Here is a 22,918-nt window from a genome sequence, read left to right on the forward strand (position 1 = left end):
ATTCTTTCTCTTGTGTAAAACATTTTTTAAAAAGCTGGCAGGGAAATGTTTAACTTCACAAAAAAAACAGCTGTGATCCCATGCTGTAATGTCTGTATACTTTCTATGGTTTCTCCCCTGCTCAGGAGCTATGGTATGATCAGACCATGTCCCTGTACGGTCAGACATGGTCATTACACAGCACATAGAAGGAACATATATAATATTATCTCTCCATAGGAACATTTTTTAAACATATAGAATTGTCTAAATTCTTATTATTCCAAGATCTAGTAATTAAAATCAACTTTAAAATTAACTTTGTTCATAGGAAACCCCTTTAAGTCTAATCTTATGTTTCTATCCAGCCTAACTTCTTCACGACACATGACCATGATGTCATGGATCGTGTCAGGCTAACCCCTGCCTGCTGCTGCCGGCAACGATCGCTTCACATGTCAGCTGATTTGAACACCTGACATTTGCGGCTATCAGGCACGAATGGTTTCGCTACCCACTCGCACCTGTTAACCCCTTAGAAGAAAAAACAAAAAAGCCAGCTCAACTCAAAAATGGCATACATTATAAGATGTGCACCGCACTAAAAATTCTAAACTGTACTATTTTAAAATTTGAGATTTTTGGCAAAAAATCGCAATTTCTTGAACTATCCCGCCACATCACGGAAAATCTCTTTGGGGCAGTCCTACTCTAAAATATTTTGTATTTAAAATGGGCCATATGGCCTCACATATGAAAAAGTAGAACTGTTTATAGCAGCAGGTATAAATCAAAGCCCATTAAAAATAGTGTTTTCAGTCAGGTCCTAGGTTCTACTAGAAGACTATCCAGGAACATGGTAGGCCCTAGTGTCTGACTCTTGTGACTGAGGAGATACAGGCTTTCACATCCATCTTCCAAATTCTAGTTAAAATCCTTCTTTGAAGGATGAAAGATATAGCTAAAAAGGGAAAACAGTTCAAATACATTAACGAACACAAGGGTAACAATGTTTTGAACTTTTGACTTTTAGACTCCATATTTCACCATCCACCACAACTTCGAACGTGAGACTACCTTCATTTTATAAAAAATCATCTTGGCTATCTCATACATAAATTTGACTTGAAACTATTTAGCATATGATTAGATATGGAGATTCTTGTGACTGTTTTGTTCCTTGAGGTGGAAAAATCTTTTCTTCCTGTATAGTACAAATTACAACCTGTTGTTACATTCCATAATATCTCAGTGTGATTCTAGGTTGATTCCCAAGTGAAAGGTCACTGGTTCGAATCCAGGAGCAGCCATGAAGAAGATTTCCCAAGAAAAGAGGTACAGCATCATCCAGCTCATGGATATCGGTTTCTCGGCCAAGAATATTGCCAAACTGCATCATGTGGGTAATATGACAGTTGGAAGAATACACAATGAAGTCCATTCATCCATTTAAAAGCCAAGAGGTGGATGTCCAGGCAAAATATCGGAGTCAACAAGTCAGCTCATTACAAGGTCTATCAGTTCTGGCGCTACAAACACAGCAGTGAAGGTGGCTCATATGCTTCATAATAATGAGATCACAAACGTCCATTTATGCACTGTGCGAGGCATGGTACACAAGTCTGGAATTGTGGCTCAAAAAAAGACCAAGAATGCTCAAATTCAATATCGTCATAAGAAGTTGAGTGTACAAAAGAGTATAAAAAGTTGACATTAGAAGATTGGAAACAGGTGATTTGAAGAGATGAGATGAGAGTCAATAGACTAGGCTCTGATGGGTGCAAATGAGCCTGGCAGAAACTAGGCGAACAAATCAAAAAGGAAATTGAAGGAACTGTCAAGTTAGGTGGAGGAAGCCGGATGATATTGGGATATGTCACAGTCAAAGCTGTTGGATACTTGACCAGGATCGAAGCTGGTCTCAATGCTGAGATATATGTGAGTATCTTACAAGAAGTTACTTCGTACACTCAAGTACTATGAGTATGGAAAGGACGACAGTGTTCCAGCAGGACAAAGACGTGAAGCATATGATGAGATTGGTAAAGAAATGGTTGAATGACAGTGAAGTAGAGGTCCCCAGACCTCAACCCAATCGAACATTTGTGGGTAGAGTTGAAGAAAAAGCTGTATACATGACAAGTGAGTCGTCCACATTGGGAATGTATAGAAGAGAGCTGAGATCAGATTTCGGTCAAGACATGCTTGAATCTGATCGACAGCATGCCCAGAGCCCAGAAGGGTTCAGGCATTGTTGAATATCAAAGGTGGATTTACAAAATACTATCAAAATAATAAAACTAAAAATTTAGATTTTTAGGAGTAAAACAGTAACAATGCAGTGACATGACAAGAATCTGCATAACTAATCATATGTTAAATAATTGCAAGTTATATTTATGTATTGTCTATAAAATGAAGGTAGTTTCACGCTCAAAGCTGTAGTGGATGGTGAGATATGGAGCCTGAAAGTCAAAAGTTCAAAAGATTGTTATCCTTTTCTCAGTGTATAATTCCCATAGTTTTAACACATGTTCACAGGAGCCTATTCACGCAGCAGTTTGGTATAATTGCTGGATTAAAACTGCTTAAAGTAGTTCAAAATATTCGGACAATTAATGGTTGTGCAAAAACTTTGACTTTTGGAAATTTCAAGCTGGCTTTGGCAAGCTCTGCCAATTTTTTTAAAAGTTGGTGAGTGTGTCCGACAAATTCATTATAATTTAAAAGGAACTTGTCGGGGGACTGATGCTGCCCAAATTGCGGGCAGCACAAATCACTGCCTAGCTGCACAACTGCTCTGAAGTTTCAGAAAATGTACAGTGGAACCTCGGTTTACGAGTAACCCGGTTTGCGAGCATTTCACTATACGAGCAAAGCTTGCTGTAAATTTGTAACTCAGTTTACGTGCAAGCTTTGCTGTACGAGCAAATACTCACCGCACATACTTCCGGTTCCGTACTTTAACCGCGTTCTGACCCGCTCTTGCAGTCCGCACAAACACACACAAACACGCACACACATATTATGCTCACCTTACCTTCCGTTCCATCGCCGGCCTCATGGTTCTTGTAGTTCGCCTGTACAGGATGTGTATTGGTTAACCATCGCAACGATGGAGGAACTTCCGCTGTCAGCCGCTACTCAAAGGCAGCGCGCTGGTCAATCAGAGGTAAGCGGCTCCTGCTTTTGACGTCAGCGCTCTGGCGTAAGCTCCGGCATCGGTCGCGATGGTTACCCGATACACATCATGTACCGGCGAACTACGAGAACCAGGAGGCCGGCGAGGGAACGGAAGGTAAGGTGAGCATAACATGTGTGCGTGCGTGCGTGCGTGTTTGTGTGTGTGTGTGGAATGGCACAATAGGGGACCAGGATGGGACATTGAACAAGTTGTGGAACGAATTGTCTGAGCTTGCATTATTTCCAATGGGAAATTTTGCTTTGCTAGACGAGTAACTTGGTTTACAAGCACACTCCCAGGAACGGATTGTTCTAGTAAACGAAGGTTTCACTGTAATTTGAAGATAGGGCCAGCGACCATAGGTAGAGACTAGAGGTGAGCGGACTTGTGGAAGTTCGGTTCGGTGGGTTCAGCCGGACTTTAGATAAAATTCGGTGTGTGACTCGGACTTGATCTGAACTTCAATGGAAGTACGGGTCTCCACCCAAATACAGGCAGCTATAAACTGATCACTTCCATGGGAGGGTAGGCAGGGTTTTTCCATTTTTTTTGTTTGGCGCACACTACATTTGATCACGTTGTTGTTACCCCCAGTGCGGGCCGTGCAAACACAGCAAGTGGCTCGCACAGGGCTGAGCACCGAGCGTACCCGAGCACAGCGAAGTTCACGCAAGAGGTTTGCATAGCACCCGAACTCTGAACCCAAATTCTGTTTTCTTTGTAAAGTCTGTGTTTCGTACGAACACCGAACCTCGGGTTCACTCATCTCTACTAGAGATCAGACTATTTTGTCTTTGCTCCTGGCAGGTTCCCAGCACTGATGCAGGTGATTGCCAGGTGTCTCCATCACATGTATATAGGAAGACACCTCTCAATCACCTGGACCAACACTGGGAGAAGCTTGCTTGGTTCAGTTCCTGAATCCGGACTAGTCTAGTCTGTAGCTATAGTCCCTAGCTGGATTCTCAAAGTATATTTTGTCAGAAACACCGGAGTGTTTTACGATTGTGTATCCAAGCTGCAATTCATGCTGCCAGTGGTTTGAGCAATATGAATGGCCTCGCAGGACCCCTTTAAACCAAAAAAGTGACATAAACTATGAAAAAAATGTACACCATTCCCTGACAGGCACAAGTTTCTTGAGGTGATGCACAGAAGCAGAAACATTGGCCAAATTTAATATGAGTCGCATGTTTGGAATTTGGCGCATCTTACTTCTGCACACAGTTCATCAAGACAAAACACCAGTCTTAATTATTCAGGGCCAAAGAGCATGTATACACAATGGGGGAAAATAAGTATTTTTTATCCCTTTTTGATCCCTTGCTGATTTTGTAAGTTTGCCCACTGACAAAGATATGAACAGTCTAGATAGAATATCCAAAATTAAATCCAGAAAATCACATTGTATAAATTCTATATATTTATTTACATTTTGCAGAGAGAGAAATAAGTATTTGATCCCTCTGGCAAACAAGAATTAATACTTGGTGGCAAAACCCTTTTTGGCAAGCACAGCAGTCAGATATTTTTTGTAGTTGATGATGAGGTTTGCGCGCCTGTCAGGAGGTATTTTGGTACATTTCTTTTTGTAGATCACCTCTAAATCATTAAGATTTTGAGGCTGTCACTTGGCAACTCGGACCTTCAGCTCCCTCCATAAGTTTTCTATGGGATTAAGTTCTGGAGATTGGCTAGGCCACTCCATGACCTTAATGTGCTTCTTTTTGAGCTACTCCTTTGTTGCCTTGCCTGTATGTTTTGCGTCATTGTCGTGCTGGAAGACCCAGCCACGACCCATTTTTAATGTTAATAAGTTTAGGAGATTGTCACTCAGGATTTTACGGTACATGGCTCCATCCATTGTCCCACTGATGCAGTGAAGTAGTCGTGTGCCCTTAGCAGAGAAACATCCACAAAACATAATCCTTCCACCTCCATGCTTGACAGTGGGGATGGTGTTCTTTGGGTTACAGGCAGCATTTCTCTTCCTCCAAACACGGCGAGTTGAGTTAATGCCAAAGAGCTCAAGTTTTGTCTTATCTGACCACAGCACCTTCTCCCAATCACTCTCAGAATCATCCAGGAGTTCATTGGCAAACTTCAGATGGGCTTGTACATGTGCCTTCTCGAGCGTTGGGACTTTGCGGGCACTGCAGGATTTTAAGCCATTTGGGCTTAATGTGTTACGAATGGTTTTCTTGGTGACAGTGGTCCCAGCTGCCTTGAGATCATTAACAAGTTCTACCCCATGTAATTTTAGGCTGATCTCTCATCTTCCTCGTGATCCTGGATACCCCACGAGGTGAGATTTTGTATGGTGCCCCTGATCAATGTCGACTGACACTCATTTTGTATTTCTTCCATTTTCTTACTATTGCACCAACAGTTGTCTCCTTCTCACCTAGCATCTTACTTATGGTTTTGTAGCCCATTCCGGCCTTGTGCGGGTCTATGATCTTGTCTCTGACATCCTTAGAAAGCTCTTTGGTCTTGCCCATGTTGTAGAGGTTAGAGCCTGACTGAGTCTGTGGACAGGAGTCTTTTATACAGGTGACAATTTAAGACAGCTGTCTTTAATGCAGGTAATGTGTTGATTAGGAGCATCTAAGTGATCTGTAGGAGCCAGAACTTTTAATGGTTGGTAGAGGATCAAATACTTATTTCTCTCTGCAAAATGCAAATACATTTATATCATTTATACAATGTGATTTTCTGGATTTTATTTTGGATATTCTATTTCTCTCTGTTAAAATGAACCCACCCCTAATAGACTGTTCGTGTCTTTGTCAGTGGGCAAGTGTACAAATCAGCAAGGGATCAAATAATTATTTCCCCCACTATACGTGTAGCTCAAATGTGACAAATATTTTAGGACAGGTGATATTATGAACGAGTTACAGACTTTTTCATATTTTTCTACAGCTAAGATTACATGTAACCATAAGAAAAGTAAATGGTAGACTTACATTTGAATAGCCATTGAAGCAAAGTATCTGTTCCAGAAATGCAGAGAAGGCAGTGAAAATGCCGAGTCCACTTCCAAAGCAAATCATTATTATAATGTAAGCTTTATTTTTTATGAGCTGTAATTGAAAATATAACATTTACTTCTCATGAGTCCTTTCTTTTATCCTTATTAATCTGTTCTGTGCAGCATTGTAAAATCTGTCTGCAATGTGACATGAATACTGTCACTCTGTCAATCACCATAACTTAAAAAGCGTAAGGTGTTACCATTTTGTATATAAAAGTTTCAGCAAATTTGATATTAGTCTGCTAAAGTGAATTACAACATTCTGCATCTTCCCTCATTGACTGCCAGGCTCTTTATAGATGGGTTGTATTCATGACACAAGCCCATTGACAGCTTATTGTACCTAAAGCTGGCCACACACGTGACTTAGTGCCAGACGAATGTTTGTTCCCTCCTCCTGACGTCCCTTGGGTTCAGCCACGGGTCCATGTGTTTTTAAACAGGGCGAGAGGAAACTGCTGCTTCTAAACACTTCTGACAGCATCTTACCTTCCAGTTAGCCCCTTAACTTAAGACATAATGGGTATATCCATCATGGAATAAGTTGGCGTGGGTGGAGCAGGCTGAGGAGCTGAACCTGCTTAATCACTGGCTAAATTAATGGGAAGGTATCGTCAAAAAAAAAAAATTTCAATAACTGAAAAAATGTAAAGTAATAATGTTTTAATGTTTTGTTTAAATATTATTATTTGTTTTTAATTGAGCAAAAAATAAAAAAAAAATTAAAAAGTTTTGATATTTTCCACTGTTAAACACTAGGGGGAGCAGCTGCTGAAATCCTACAGAAATCCCACTGTAAAAAAAGGTCACATTACATATGCAGTAAAGTGGGTGGAGTCTGCTCTCCTGTGTGTGATGGCACACCTCCCCCCTCCCAATTGAGTGTTTACAACAGATAACAGAGAATGACATGTAGGGACACAGTGCAGAGCCATTTTGTTGATGACCACAAATGTCTAAAGTGTCACCAAGGACAGCAGGAGTATCACACAGGATAGGATAAGATACACGGCTCAGTGGACAGTATCATACAGGAGAGGATTAGATACACAGCTCTGTAACTGAATCGGAATCTGTCAGCAGGTTTTGCTATCTTATCTGACAACAACATAATGTAGTCAAAGAGACTCTGAATCCAATAATGTATCACATAGATTACTGGCTGCAGCATTTCTGAAACCATCAAATAATTTAGATTCAGGAACACAGCAGGGTTGTCCCCGACCACACCAGGGTCTCAGTAGAGATTGTGCATTGACTGAGGTGTCAATCACAGCAGGGGGCGTGTCGGACTTCAGTGCACATGAGCTTCTAGTCCTGTAATGCTAATCAAAGGGTAATAAACCCTTTATTTTCCTAAACAATTGCACACCCACTGATAAAACGGCTAACTGTTACTAGTGCTGGATTTTTGCTTTGTCCTTATGCTGACCTGCACTAGATGATCCAAGCACCTTATGGTTCACACTGATTATGGCTTCCTTGATTCTCAGGCGGGTGAGCTCTATAACTTCTTGTTTTGATATTCTACGTGACTATTATCCATTGGGCGTAGGGACTTTAAAGGGAATCTGTCAGCAGTTTTTTGTTGATAACAGCATAATGTAGTGCAGAGAACCTGATTGAAGGGATGTGTCACTTGCTCAGCAGCTTGCGGTAGTGTTAATACAGTCAGTGTTTTATCAGCAGGAGATTATCACTGCAGGACTAGATGTCTTGTGCCAGACAATACAGCTAATCTGTGTAACCAAGCCCCCACCACAGATTGACAGCTTGACAATGTACAGTGTACAAAGAAATCTGCCAATCAGGGGTGTCGGTGGGGTTATACACAGCTCGGCATTCATAGCACTGCTACATCTACAGCAGAGAAAACAAAGATTTTATTAAAACTGCATCAAGCAGCCCAGTGAGTGACACATAGCTGGAATCAGGATCTCTGACCCTAACTCATGCTGCTCTCAGATTACATAGCAAAAACCTGCTGACAGATTCCCTTTAAAGCATCAAAGACACAAGAATGTAATGTCACTATAAAACTTACCTGTTTTAAACCAGCAAAGAAAGGTTCAGAGGCAGAATTCCCGGCACTGAGTGAAGGTGGGGTCGGAGGGGCCTTTTCATGAACCCCTGCTGTTGCTAGTATGCAGGCGAGTACAGCAGGAATGCCATACACACAATGCTTTAAATCAGAATAATAGAATAGTTAACTTTTACATGGATATTATGTGTCTTCATAACAGCAATTAAGATGATAGTAAGATCTAATTTTACTTACTAATATTGGAAGGTCTTTATCTCTAGATACAATTACTGGGGACAATATGTTTGCCAGAAATATACCGAATGGATTCGCTGGATAAAGCAGAACAAAATGAAATACGCATTAGCTTTTTTTATATAAATATATGTATAATATATATATATATATATATATATACTAGAAGGTGGCCCGATTCTACGCATCGGGTGTTCTAGAATTTACGTATTGTGTAGTTAATGTATGATTTTTTTTATATATATATATATGTTTAATCTCTTTTTTATTGAAAAATTATATATATAGATGTTGTGTGCAGTTGCCAAGTGTTTGTGTAGGGTGCTGTACATGTTCTGGGTGTTGTCTGGGTGTGGCGGGGGGTGTGAGCGGTGTTGTATGTGTGTTGCGTTGTGTGTGTTGCGTTGTTTGTGGAGCGCTGTGTGTCTGTAGCGTTTTGTGTGTGGTGCTGTGTGTGTTGCACGGTTTGTGTGGGTGTGGAGTGCGTGTGTGTGTTTTGGGGGGAGGTATGTTTTGTGCAATGTGTGTGTTGTGCGGTATGTGCGTATATTTGTGTGTGCCGCGGTGTTTGTGTGTTGGGTGTTGTGTGTGTGCGGCATTGTCTGTGTGTGTGGGTGTCTGTGTAGGGCGGTGTTTGTGGTTCCCAGTGTGTGTGTGTGTGTGTGGTGTGTTGTGCGGTGCGTGTGTGGTGGTATGTGTGTGTTTTGGGGGGAGGTGTGCACCCCCCATCGTGCTCCATCCCCCATGCTGCACACCCCGATCGTGCTCCATCCCCCATGCTGCGCACCTCCCATCGTGCTCCATCCCCCATGCTGCGCACTCCCCATCGTGCTCCATCCCCCATGCGCACTCCCCATCGTGCTCCATCCCCCATGCTGCGCACCCCCCATTGTGCTCCATCCCCCATTCTGCGCACCCCCCATCGTGCTCCATCCCCCATGCTGCGCACTCCCCATCGTGCTCCATCCCCCATGCTGCGCACCCCCCATCGTGCTCCATCCCCCATGCTGCGCACCCCCCATCGTGCTCCATCCCCCATTCTACGCACCCCCCATCGTGCTCCATCCCCCATGCTGTGCACCCCCCATCGTGCTCCATCCCCCATGCTGCGCACTCCCCATCGTGCTCCATCCCCCATGCTGCGCACTCACCATCGTGCTCCATCCCCCATGCTGCGCACTCCCCATCGTGCTCCATCCCCCATGCTGCGCACTCCCCATCGTGCTCCATCCCCCATGCTGCGCACCCCCATCGTGCTCCATCCCCCATGCTGCGCACCTCCCATCGTGCTCCATCCCCCATGCTGCGCACTCCCCATCGTGCTCCATCCCCCATGCGCACTCCCCATCGTGCTCCATCCCCCATGCTGCGCACCCCCCATCGTGCTCCATCCCCCATTCTGCGCACCCCCCATCGTGCTCCATCCCCCATGCTGCGCACTCCCCATCGTGCTCCATCCCCCATGCTGCGCACCCCCCATCGTGCTCCATCCCCCATGCTGTGCACCCCCCATCGTGCTCCATCCCCCATGCTGCGCACTCCCCATCGTGCTCCATCCCCCATGCTGCGCACTCACCATCGTGCTCCATCCCCCATGCTGCGCACTCCCCATCGTGCTCCATCCCCCATGCTGCGCACTCCCCATCGTGCTCCATCCCCCATGCTGCGCACTCCCCATCGTGCTCCATCCCCCATGCTGCACACTCCCCATCGTGCTCCATCCCCCATGCTGCGCACTCCCCATCGTGCTCCATCCCCCATGCTGCGCACCCCCCATCGTGCTCCATCCCCCATGCTGCGCACTCCCCATCGTGCTCCATCCCCCATGCTGCGCACTCCCCATCGTGCTCCATCCCCCATTCTGCGCACTCCCCTTCGTGCTCCATCCCCCATGCTGCGCACCCCCCATCGTGCTCCATACGCCATGCTGCGCACTCCCCATCGTGCTCCACAGTCACACACCCGATCGCATACACGCACACACCCGATCGCATACACGCACACACCCGATCGCATACACGCACACACGCGCTCACACACTCCCAACATCCGGAGATACCACATGCTTCCGGCCATGTGATCCTCCGGCAGGTCCTGGAAGGTCACTGCACAGGGCACAGTATCGCCGCCGAGAGGTAAGCGATATCGCCGGATGTTGTGAGTGTGTGGATGTGATCTGATGTGTGTGTGAGAGTGAGTGAGTGTGATCTGATGTGTGTGTGTGTGTGTGTGTGTTCCGCCGCTGCAGGACCTTGATACGCTCACCTGCTCCCGGTCAGCGTCTGGTGAGTATGACTGCGGGGTCTTCTTTCTTCTGTCTTCTCTCTTCTGGGGGTGCCCGCTGCCTATAATGAAGTGTCTTGCAGTGTCTTTAACTCTTTCACCGCTGCATGACACTTCATTATTGACCGCACCGGTGTACGCTGGTAACCATGATATAGTTACCCGATGTTTATCATGGTTACCAGCGTACAACAACAGGTTAACGAGGGAGACGCCTTCAGAGTTAATTGCAGCCCTAAAGCTGGGTTCACACTAAGCGACAGCGACAACGACGTCGCTGTTACGTCACCATTTTCTGTGACGTAACAGCGACCTTGTAAGTCGCTGTTATGATCGCTGCTTAGCTGTCAAACACAGCGACGCAGCAGCGATCATAACGTCGCTGTGCTACATGTGCAGAGAGCAGGGAGCCGCGCTTAGCGCTGGCTCCTTGCTCTCCTAGGTACAGTACACATCGGGTTAATTAACCCGATGTGTACTGCAGCTACATGTCACAGTGCAGAGAGCAGGGAGCCGCGCACACTGCTTAGCGCTGGCTCCTTGCTCTCCTTGCTACAGTATACATCGGGTTAATTACCCGATGTGTACTGCAGCCACATGTGCAGAGAGCAGTAGCCGGCACTGGCAGCAAGGGCGGAGGCTGGTAACGAAGGTAAATATCGGGTAACCAGGGAAAGGTCTTCCCTTTGTTACCCGATGTTTACCGTGGTTACAGCTTACCGCAGCTGCCAGACGCCGGCTCCTGCTCCCTGCTCGCTTCATTTCGTCGCTCTCTCGCTGTCACACACAGCGATGTGTGTGTCACAGCGGGAGAGTGAGGACCAAAAAATGAAGCTGGACATTCAGCAACGACCGGCGACCTCACAGCAGGGGCCAGCTCGTTGCTGGATGTCACACACAGCGACAGCGACGGGACGTCGCTGCAACGTCACAGAAAATGGTGACTTAGCAGCGACGTCGTTGTCGTTGTCGCTGTGTGTGACACCAGCTTTAGAGTCCCTTGTCCAATTACTTTTGGTCCCTTGAAAAAGAGGAGGCTATGCATTACAGAGCTATGATTCCTAAACCCTTTCTCCGATTTGGATGTGAAAACTCTCATATTGCAGCTGGGAGTGTGCACTTTCAGCCCATATTATATATATAATTGTATTTCTGAACATGTTTTTGTAAACACCTAAAATAACAAAACTTGTGTCACTGTCCAAATATTTCTGGACCTAACTGTATATATATATATATATATATATATATATATATATATATATATAATATATATATATATATATATATATCTATATATATATCAGTGCCTTGCAAAAGTATTCGGCCCCCTTGAATTTTTCAACCTTTTCCCACATTTCAGGCTTCAAACATAGAGATAAAAATTTTAATATTATGGTGAAGAATCAACACCAAGGGGGACACAATTGTGAAGTTGAACGAAATTTATTGCTTATTTTAAACTTTTATAAAAAATAATAAACTGAAATTTGGAGCGTGCAATATTATTCAGCCTCTTTATGGTAATACTTTGTAGCGCCACCTTTTGCTGCGATTACGGCTGCAAGTCACTTGGGGTATGTCTCTATCAGTTTTGCACATCGAGAGACTGAAATTCTTGCCCATTCTCCTTTTGCTAACAGCACGAGCTAAGTGAGGTTGGATGGAGAGTGTTTGTGAACTGCAGTTTTCAGCTCTTTCCACAGATTCTCGATTGGATTCAGGTCTGGACTTGGCCATTCTAACACCTGGATACGTTTATTTGTGAACCATTCCATTGTACATTTTGCTTTATGTTTTGGATCAATGTCTTGTTGGAAGACAAATCTCCGTCCCAGTCTCAGGTCTTTTACAGACTCCAACAGGTTTTCTCCAAGAATGGTCCTGTATTTCGCTCCATCCATCTTCCCATCAATTTTAACTATCTTCCCTGTCCCTGCTGAAGAAAAGCAGGCCCAAAGCATGATGCTGCCACCACCATGTTTGACAGTGGGGATGGTGTGTTCAGGATGAAGAGCTGTGTTGCTTTTATGTTTATGTTTGGCATTGTGCCCAAAAAGTTCGATTTTGGTTTCATCTGATGAGAGCACCTTCTTCCACATGTTTGGTGTGTCTCCCAGGTGTCTTGTGACAAACTTTAAACATTTTTATGGATATCTTAGAGAATGTCTTTCTTCTTGCCACTCTTCCATAAAGGCCAGATTTGTGCAGTGTACGACTGATTGTTGTCCTATGGACAGACTCTCCCACCTCAGCTGTAGATCTCTGCAGTTCATCCAGAGTGATCATGGGCCTCTTGGCTGCATCTCTGATCAGTCTTCTCCTTTTTTGAGATTACATTTTTGAGGGACGGCCAGGTCTTGGTAGATTTGCAGTGGGAGTGGGATTTGCAGTGAAACTCCTTCCATTTCAATATGATCGCTTGCACAGTGCTTCTTGGGATGTTTAAAGTTGTGGAAATCTTTTTATAACCAAATCCGGCTTTAAACTTCTCCACAACAGTATCACGGACCTGCCTGTTGTGTTCCTTGGTCTTCATGATGCTCTATGTGCTTTAAACAGAACACTAAGGGGTACTTTGCACACTACGATATCGCAAGCCGATGCTTGCGATGCCGAGAGCAATAGTCCCCGCCCCCGTCGCAGCAGCGATATCTTGTGATAGCTGCCGTAGCGAACATTATCGCTGCGGCAGCTTCACATGGACTTACCTGCCCTGTGACGTCACTCTGGCCGGCGACCCGCCTCCTTCCTAAGGGGGCGGGTTGTGCGGCGTCACAGCGACATCACACGGCAGGCGGCCAATAGAAGTGGAGGGGCGGAGATGAGCGGGACATAAACATCCCGCCCTCCTCCGTCCTTCCGCAAAGCCGGCATGAGCCGCGGTGACGCAGGTAAGCTGATGTTCCTCGCTTCTGCGGCTTCTCACACAGCGATGTGTGCTGCCACAGGGGAATGAGGAACAACATCGCTGCAGCGAAATTATGAAAATGTCGGACACTACACCGATCATACGATAACGACGCTTTTGCGCTCGTTAATCATATCAAAAAGGATTTACACACTACGATATCGACAGCAAGGCCGGATGTGCGTCACTTTCGATTTGACCCCACCGACATCGCAGCTGCGATGTCGTAGTGTGCAAAGTACCCCTAAGACTATCACAGAGCAGGTGCATTTATACGGAGACTTGATTATACACAGGTGGATTATATTTATCATCAGTCATTTAGGACAACATTGGATCATTCAGAGATCCTCAATGAACTTCTGGAGGGAGTTTGCTGAGCTGTATATAAAGGGGATGAATAATATTGCCAATTTTCAGTTTATTCTTTTTTACAAAAGTTTAAAATAAGCAATACATTTCATTCTACTTCACAATTGTGTTCCACTTGTTGTTGATTATTCACCATAACATTAACATTTTTTATCTTTATGTTTGAAGCCTGAAATGTGGGAAAAGGTTGAAAAACTCACGGGGGCCAAATACTTTCGCAAGACACTGTATATATACAGTATATCTAGTATATTATTTTGTAGAGAATGCATGTAAATGACAGAAAAATGTTACTTACACATTGAGGCGATCATGTTTGCTGTGGCACGTTGATGTTCTGGGAACCAAACTGCAGCAAGTTTAGCGGGAACGAAGATCACAAGAGGCTGCGCCACAGCACAAATGCTCTGTCCCACAAACAGGTAAACCAAGTTACTCCTTCCGGTATTAATAAATGTCACAGCACTGGCAGAACGCACTATACTTCCCGTCATGTTCAACCAGGAACTGATAATTATCTGCATGGGCAAGAATGAAAGGTTCAGTTATTAAATGTTCAAATGCAAGAAAAGAGATATTGGCATTGTATCCCTAGCTTCTGGATCATCAACATAAAAATGGTCAGTTATTATATCACTGATGACATCAGGCTTAAAAAAAAATGCAATATATACATTTTCTTTATTGCCAACTTATATTATTTTGTCAGCAGGTTTTTGCTATTCTATCAGAGCACCATGATGTAGGGACAGGGACCCTGATTCTAGCAATGTATCACTGGGCTGCTTGTTCACTTCAGCGGTGGACACCACAAGGTTAAGTTAGGCACCAGCCTCTCCCAGGATACCTCTCACTGAATCACCGCTCCACACTGAGGAAGGTCTGAAATGTTTGTGCTATTCAGTGTTTGGGAATAAATATTCACCTTCTTTGCATTAAGATTTGAGTACCAAGTTGTTTTTGTCATTGGGTAAAATACATAAACTCAAAGACACGCTTTAACATTGAAATTGCAACACTAAGAAGAGTTGTGGAGTTATGGAAATCACAGTGTGCCGTCCCCGTGGCCCCATTACCTTCAGGTCGTCTCAGGGTCTTCAGGGACTGCGCGTCCTGGATCCTTCTGGTCACAGGTAGGTTGACTTCTATGGGATTCATGACGCCACTTCGGTATTGCGGTCAGGGCGACCGCCACTGCATTTTACGGGACGCCTGGGGCTGATGTTGGATGCAGTTAGATGAAGTGGCCGCCCGAGAGTGAGGCTGGCCCCAGGGCCTGGTGTCGGTGTGTGGTACCACAGGTTGCAGAAGAACTCACACGCACAGCAGGAATGTCTTTCAGGGTTTTTACTCACTTCAGGTGGCAGGGGTGAGTAACCCGGGCGATGCTGTGATGCTCCAAGTGGGGAACCAGGCTCCTTCAGGCTGACTTAGGGGGTGGTTACTGACTCGCCTTCCTAGCCCTCTTGTGTTTGTGGTGACCCAGACTTGTAGTCTTATGGGGTCACCCAGGGAAGTTGCTTCTGCCTGTTCTCCCCTTTTCGGCCCGTTTGCTTGTAGCCTGGCCCAGGAAACTCCGGCTGCTTGCCTCTTGTAACCTATGGGCCCTCTCATTGCTACGTGGCTGCGGACTCTGTGGTGTTTTGGTGGAGGGTAGGAAGTACCCCCACCTGCAGGTTGAGCTGGCCAATTGAATGGGCCCCTGCTCTGGGGACCTGTAACCCCGTGTGGGCAGGGTCTACTGGCAGTCCCCGTACTCAGCCACCTCTCTGCACTCCGGCCTCAGGTGGTTTTCGGGCGGCACTACCAGGTAGCCCTTTCTCCCCCACCAGCAACCACTGCACCTGCGGTGTCTGACTAGTGACAGCCTCCAGGTTTCCTCCTTGCGACCGCAAGTGGAGAGAGCTCCCTGAGCTTCACTGACTGATAGGCTCACTACTTCCTCCTCTCTGTGCCTGCCTCCGCAACTTAGCAATCAGATTCTCTACCACACCCCTTGAGTGGAGATGGAGGCCACGCCCCCCCCTGGATTCCCCAGAGGTCCCTTCAAAGGTCAATGTGGGAGACCTGGTTACTATGTGTCCACACCCCGGTCAGCCTTCTGGATTACCTGTGTTGTACTGCCCCCAGCATGGGTGCAGTACTCAGTGGTGCCTGACCAGGTCAGGGGCGCCACATTAGCACTGATTGTCATGTTAACGATATGCAAATTAATCTCAATTAATTCAGGATGGAATGTGAGCACCACGCACAGAAATACACACTGTCTGCACTTGGGTATGCGCAACATTAAGATCTGCAGTTCTCTTTGTGGTTACACACAACAAAACTCCAGATGTGTACAATGAAAGACAAATCTGAAGATGCTGCAGTCCACGGTAGCACATTTAGGCCATCCAGGCAGCTAAGAGTAGCACCAGCAACATGCAACCTGGAGTCATCCAGCGAATCCAGTCTTTAGAGTGTGATCTGATTTCTGGTGATCAGTTGTATGATAACTTGTGTGGTGTGGAAATATCCCTGTTGTCAGTTTACTTCCTCCCTGTATTTTATTTCTTCCTATGCACGTGTTGTCTCTCTCCTGTGTCTGATAGCAGTGAGTATGTGTTTTGGTTCTCTCCTGTGTGTTTTTCTGCACGTGGTGCTTATACTCGATTCTGAAAAATTTGAGATGTTTTGAACATTTTGATTCTATATTTTCATCTCTTGCAGATCAATAACATGTCTATTCAGTCTGTGATTTCCATAATTCCCCAACTTTTTCTTCTTGGTTTCACAATTTTAATGTTGAGGAGTCTATTTGGATAACAGGCCACACATGTTTGGCCATACAGTGAATAGCTAAGCATCTGAGCTCTAGGCTCTAAAATAGTTTAGGTACTTTTGGATCTCTAGTTAAAAAAAAAAAGCGTATCCACGTTTTATCTTTGGTTACATTTCGAAACACTTTAAAAGAGATCTGTTACCCTGAGAGTAGAAAAACATGACCTTTTTATAATACAGAACACAAAAAATACCTTTAAAGATAACAAACAGTGGAGGTACCGTATATATCAGTTGGAAACCACATTGTTTCTACGGTTTCAATGTGTCACAAGCTCTACTTACCGCATTTCTGTTTTTTTTTCTTTAAAAAGATCACCTCTAGAACATCTTAAGAGACTCACAATTTTAAAGTATAAATTAATTATCAGATAAGAGATGGTGTTTTCCTATACTGACGTACACCAGCCTGGCAAATGCAAAAGAGACATTTGTTGAAAGTTGACCCAGATCTTACCTAAGGGGTAAGATACCCCAATTCATAAAAAAGGGAATTTAGCCAGAATTCTATTATGATGAAAAGTTACAACATTTTTGGGAAAAGATTAGTAACTCTTGGCATTTTTACACCTGTATCTCCCATTTGCCAAACTGGGCAGAGGTGGAAGGATCGGATCTGACGCCATAGCTCTTGTAATTCATGACACGTTATATTGTTTACTGCGGGGTTTAACGTAATGTGCTTTTGTACCTGAACCAAAATAGTATACGTTTGCAAATTGTATATATATATATATATATATATATATATATATATATATATATATATATATATATAAAAAGTATTTTGTGCAAGTGCCATTACTTCAAACAGTTGAGATACCATAGTCAGATGTCGGTGACTATGAGGAGATGCTGAAATGAAGTGCTCGGCCAAGTACTGCTCTCCTTGGAGACTGGGACCGTTTTATTTAAGTAAATGATGAGGTCTGTAACTTTCTCATATATTGTGTGTTTCAGTTCCTTAATATTTTTTTAAATTTTGTTCTACGATGTCAAAACAATATGTTGTGTGTGTGCCAATAACACAGCACATACAATGATGTGGTTCATTAGATCATATCCAGATTTTTACCTTGTGCTCATTTAAGTACACTTTATATTCTCGCAAGATTGACTGCTAAGTAGTAACAGTAGGAAAACAAGTTGATATACGCCAAGTGGACTAAGAGAAACAATGCGCTTTTTACCCAATCATGCAGTACTAAAGGCCTGGGGAGATACTTTTGTATGAAGGCTCTTATTTCCATACGTGTATAAATGAGGCCATTGTAAGTGTACCATACATGACAACTCATCAAGTTTTACAGAGTCACTCTGTTTTTAGCCTCCATCACCCGGTCACCATATGCGCCATAGACAACACTCTGTCTATAATTATAATAAAAATAATAGCAGTCAGTGCAGGAAGAATCGTTCATAGCCACAGAACTACACATGGAGGGCAGGTCAGGAGTAGCAGACCCCACACTGCACATGGAGGGCAGGTCAGGAGTAGCAGACCCCCCACTGCACATGGAGAGCAGGTCAGGAGTAACATACCCCACACTACACACGGAGGGCAGGTCAGAAGTAACAGACCCCACACTATACTATACATGAGGAGCAGGTCAGGAGTAACAGACCCCACACTACACATGGAGGGCAGGTCAGGAGTAACAGACCCCACACTACACATGGAGAGCAGGTCAGGAGAAAAAAGACCCCACACTACACATGGAGGGCAGGTCAAGAGTAACAGACCCCACACTACACATGGAGAGCAGGTCAGGATTAACATGCTTGGGTGCTCGATACTGATAACGAGTTTTGATGAGCGAGCACTACTATGCTGGGGTGCTCGATATTTGTAACGAGTAGTGATGAGCGAGCACTACCATGCTTGGGTGCTCGGTGCTTGTAAAGAGTAGTGATGAGCGAGCACTACCATGCTCCGGTGCACGATACTTGTGATGAGCGAGCACTATCATGCTTGGGTGCTCGATACTGATAACGAGTTGTGATGAGCGAGCACTAGCATGCTTGGGTGCTCTATACTCATAACGAGTTTTGATGAGCGAGCACTACTATGCTGGGGTGCTCGATACTTGTAACGAGTAGTGATGAGCGAGCATTGCCATGCTCCGGTGCACAATACTTGTGATGAGCGAGCACTACCTTGCTCGAGTGCACGATACTTGTGATGAGCGAGCACTACCATGCTTGGGTGCTCGGTACTCATAGCGAGTTGTGATGAGCGAGCACTACTATGCTTGAGTGCTCAGTACTTGTAACGAGTAGTGATTAGTGAGCACTACCATGCTTGGGTGCTTGATACTTGTAACGAGTTGTGATGAGCGAGCACTAGCATGTTTGTGTGCTCGGTATTCATAACGAGTAGTGATGAGTGAGCACTACCATGGTTGAGTGCTTAGTACTTGTAACGAGTAGTGATGAGTGAGCACTACCATGCTTGGGTGCTTGATACTTGTAACGAGTAGTGATGAGCGAGCACTATCATGCTTGGGTGCTCGGCACTCATAACGAGTTGTGATCAGTGAGCACTATCATACTCAGGTGCACAGTACTCGTACTCGTGCTCAGTATTCATAATGAGTAGTGATGAGCGCGCACTATCATGCTCAAGTGCTTAGTACTCGTAACAAGCAATAATGAGTGGGCACTACCATGCCTGGTTGCTTGGTACTCATAACGAGCAGTTGGCTACTCGGATGACCGCGACTTGAGTAGCAGAGTATAATGGAAGTCAATGGGGAACTCAAGCATTTTTCCGGGAGAGTTCTATCAGTCTGTGAAACACGTACAGCACCCGGATTTTCAGATGTTTGTTTTCACAGACCCATTGACTTGCATTACCAATATCAGATATAATGCTATGATTTTGCACGGTCCGTTTGGTCTGCGAAAAATCACTAACATGCGATCAGCCACATTCACTATCATCGGTATGAGTGCTATACACGAGCAACACAGGTAAGAATCGCACAAAAAACGGATGTCTGAATGAGCTCTAATGGATAGAAAAAGATTGGAAATTTTGAAAAAAATTTTGGCATAGGAGAAAAACTGTTGTTTCAGTGATGATGAAAATGGGCGCAAAGACAGAAAAAATGCAGAAAAATTGGATCTAGGTCACAGATTAAAAGCCTCAATTTTCTTCTTGAATGCAAAAAACAATTGAATGAGGTCTAATAGTTATTGTCAAACACAAACAGTTGGGTTGCTATTTTATAAATGTACTCACAGCATAGTTCAGGCCCAGTGTGTCCAGCAGCCAAGATGCAAAAAAGCCAATTGGTATCGATATGACAAGATACACCAGGGACAAGTAGTTGACAGTATCCAGAGAGCACTTCAAATTAATGGAAGCCAAATCGGCTACGGGAGCAAAGCTGATCCACAACTGAAACACAAAAGAAATGTTACACTTTACAACTAAAAGTTCTGCAGAACTATCCAAATAACAAAATCTTTGAAGACAAGATTGATACTGTATACGTTATAGCTTAGTGAAAAAACACAGGAGAAGTGGACTGCCCAGAAAGGGGCTCACATTGCAGCTGCCAAATTAGGGTTCCATTAAGAAATTTCCAGAGTTTTGTTATAAAGTCACTGATCTGCTATAACTTAACCACAAGCATTTATACAGAAAGGGAACACAGTTGACTTTTCTATCAAATTTTAACCAACAAAGTAAAAATCATGCTAACTAGGCAGTAATAAAGAGGAAGAACTATAGAACATAGCACACGACACATTCATTATAGAACTCACAAGACTAAAGGCCACTTTACAAGCTACGATTTATCTGACGATATGTCGTTGGGGTCACGGTTTTCATGACGCACGTCCATCATCGTTAGCGACGTCGTTGCGTGTGACACCTACATGCGACTCCGAACGATCGCAAATAGGGTGAAAATCATTGATCGCTGACAAGTCGTTCAGTTTCAAAATATTGTTCGTCGTTTGGAACGCAGCAGACATATTGCTATGTTTGACACCCTGCAAACGACGAACAACATCCACACGACCGCCTTGGTCAAACAATATATCGCTGAACGATGTAGCGTCGTTTGTGAGATGTGTATGTGTGACCGCTACAAAACGAGGTATGAGCGATTTCGGCAAATCGTAAAAACAATCTGGGCGTGTCACATCGCTAACGAGATCGCTAGCGATATCGTTGTGTGTAAAGCGGCCTTTACAAACTGTATTACTGGGCTCAGCAGTCATGATAAAAACTTATACTTTATTAGAATATGTTAACACCTAACCCAAACAAACTGTCTCACAGTGTATAGGCTGTCACTGTATTAATATAACTCCTTGCTCCTTATACAGTTATAAGTAATAGGTAATGATTTCACTTACAATAATTTTTTCTGCGAAAACAAATCACCCATAGTGTCATTAGGACAAGGTAAAAACACTGTCTGGGACATAGAAGAGAATTTGCTGCCTGATGTTGGGGATGGTGGCTTACCTGAAAACAATATGGTACAGCAAAACTATACTGCAGATATATTTAATAATAATGCATACGTATATGTACATACATAACGCTTGTATGCGTGTACGCGCTGCACCTAGTGTGATCCGGAGGCAGCATATTATTCATGTGAGCATATGGAGTCACTTAGTGTGGAACACTTATTCTGGAGTCACTTAGTGTGGAGCGCTTGTGTGGAGCGCAATATGCATTCCACTATCCATCACTATTGTATTTCTGGATTTAAACGGCATGGAGCACATGCGTGGAGCATGGAAATGCATTTCACCATTTACTTCCGCTTTAATTTAGCTTCAATGCGCATGCGTGGAGTGCAATGTGCGTTCCATAGCTTGTTCCTGGGTAACGGCGGCACTTTACAGAAGTATGAAAATACACTAATTTAATGGTCATATTGTTTAGTGGCGATGGCAGATGTGGAGGCTGGGATTATTGAGGCATACACCCGTATATGGTCAAACGGGAATGTAATAACCTGTATTGATAACTATCTGTCCATGTTACGTCACCACCGGAGTCCGCTACATCGACTTCTGCTCCGATCGCCAGGCGACGCCGTGTTCCTGCTGTGGATGGTGCTGGTGATGGGAGAGGAGTCGATGAGAGCGTCGCCGGTGGGCGCAGGCTCCGTTCATCCACTGGTCTGGATTTCCTGGGGATCTGCAGTGCCACTGGCTGACTGTAGGTGGCGGGTGTCTCCCAGCTGAGGTACCATCATTCAGCTACAGCCTATGGGAAGACACCACACCCTTTTTAATTCCCCGCCTGTCTGCTGACCTCTGCCAGAGATAGTTCTGAGAATTCTGGCTCCTGTTTCGTCCTGTGATTTCGTGTGCTGATTACCGCTTGTTTCCTTACTACCCTCCTGCCTGCTGTTTTTGTACCTCGCTGCCTGATCCGGTTTTGACCTCTGCTTGTTTCTGATTACGTTTTTGCCTGCCGATTCTGTCCCTGTTCCGCAATTCCTGGTTTGACCCTGCCTGACGACTACTCTCTCAGACTGTAACCTTCCACAGATAGTGATCTCCAGGGCCCTGTGTAATTCCAAATCCCTCTATAGGGGTTAAAGGGTTTCAGGGTTCTGGGGGTCCTGCTTGGCGAGTGGCTTCCCTCTAGCCTGTCCATTACAGCCCGTCTGAGTCTGTGGATCCAGGCAAGCATTACAGTCCACCAATGAACTTTTGTGCATTGGGTCACATAAGTAACGAGGGGAGGGCTGGTACTATTTAAACTCCTACCCCTTGACTGCAGTGTGCCATACCATTCTGATCCTAGAAGGCCACAGCATTGAAGGTAAGCGCTACCATGTGTTGGGTGCACAAGTTTGTTTTACTACTGATTAATTGGGTGAATATATGTTCATCTACTAAACTGAGGACCTGAAATACTAGGGGGATTTAATTAATCAATTATTGAATATTGATTATTGTTTTTTCTAAAAGAAAATTTGGGATTTCTAACTCTGACTAAGCTTTTAGCAGGCTATTATGCCACTCTGGTATTCTCCTGATGAACCTCATTTATTATGGAGATGGGGA

At 44.5% G+C, this 22,918-nt stretch overlaps 1 protein-coding gene across 1 annotated transcript in view; it reads right to left on the minus strand.

Moving 5' to 3' along the window:
• The window catches only part of SLC49A3 (solute carrier family 49 member 3), a 61,031-nt gene that overhangs the window by 20,221 nt on the left and 17,892 nt on the right, over positions 1 to 22,918 (minus strand). Inside the window, exons 2-6 of the mRNA XM_075315621.1 lie at positions 20,112 to 20,270; positions 14,343 to 14,562; positions 8,479 to 8,555; positions 8,245 to 8,382; positions 6,133 to 6,249 (exon numbers count right to left, since the gene is read on the minus strand). Of these exons, the coding sequence (XP_075171736.1) occupies positions 6,133 to 6,249; positions 8,245 to 8,382; positions 8,479 to 8,555; positions 14,343 to 14,562; positions 20,112 to 20,270 (711 nt within the window). The remainder of the gene's footprint in view (positions 1 to 6,132; positions 6,250 to 8,244; positions 8,383 to 8,478; positions 8,556 to 14,342; positions 14,563 to 20,111; positions 20,271 to 22,918) is intronic.

The sequence above is a fragment of the Anomaloglossus baeobatrachus genome, chromosome 1, assembly GCF_048569485.1.
Source record: "Anomaloglossus baeobatrachus isolate aAnoBae1 chromosome 1, aAnoBae1.hap1, whole genome shotgun sequence".
In the NCBI taxonomy this organism is placed as follows: domain Eukaryota; kingdom Metazoa; phylum Chordata; class Amphibia; order Anura; family Aromobatidae; genus Anomaloglossus; species Anomaloglossus baeobatrachus.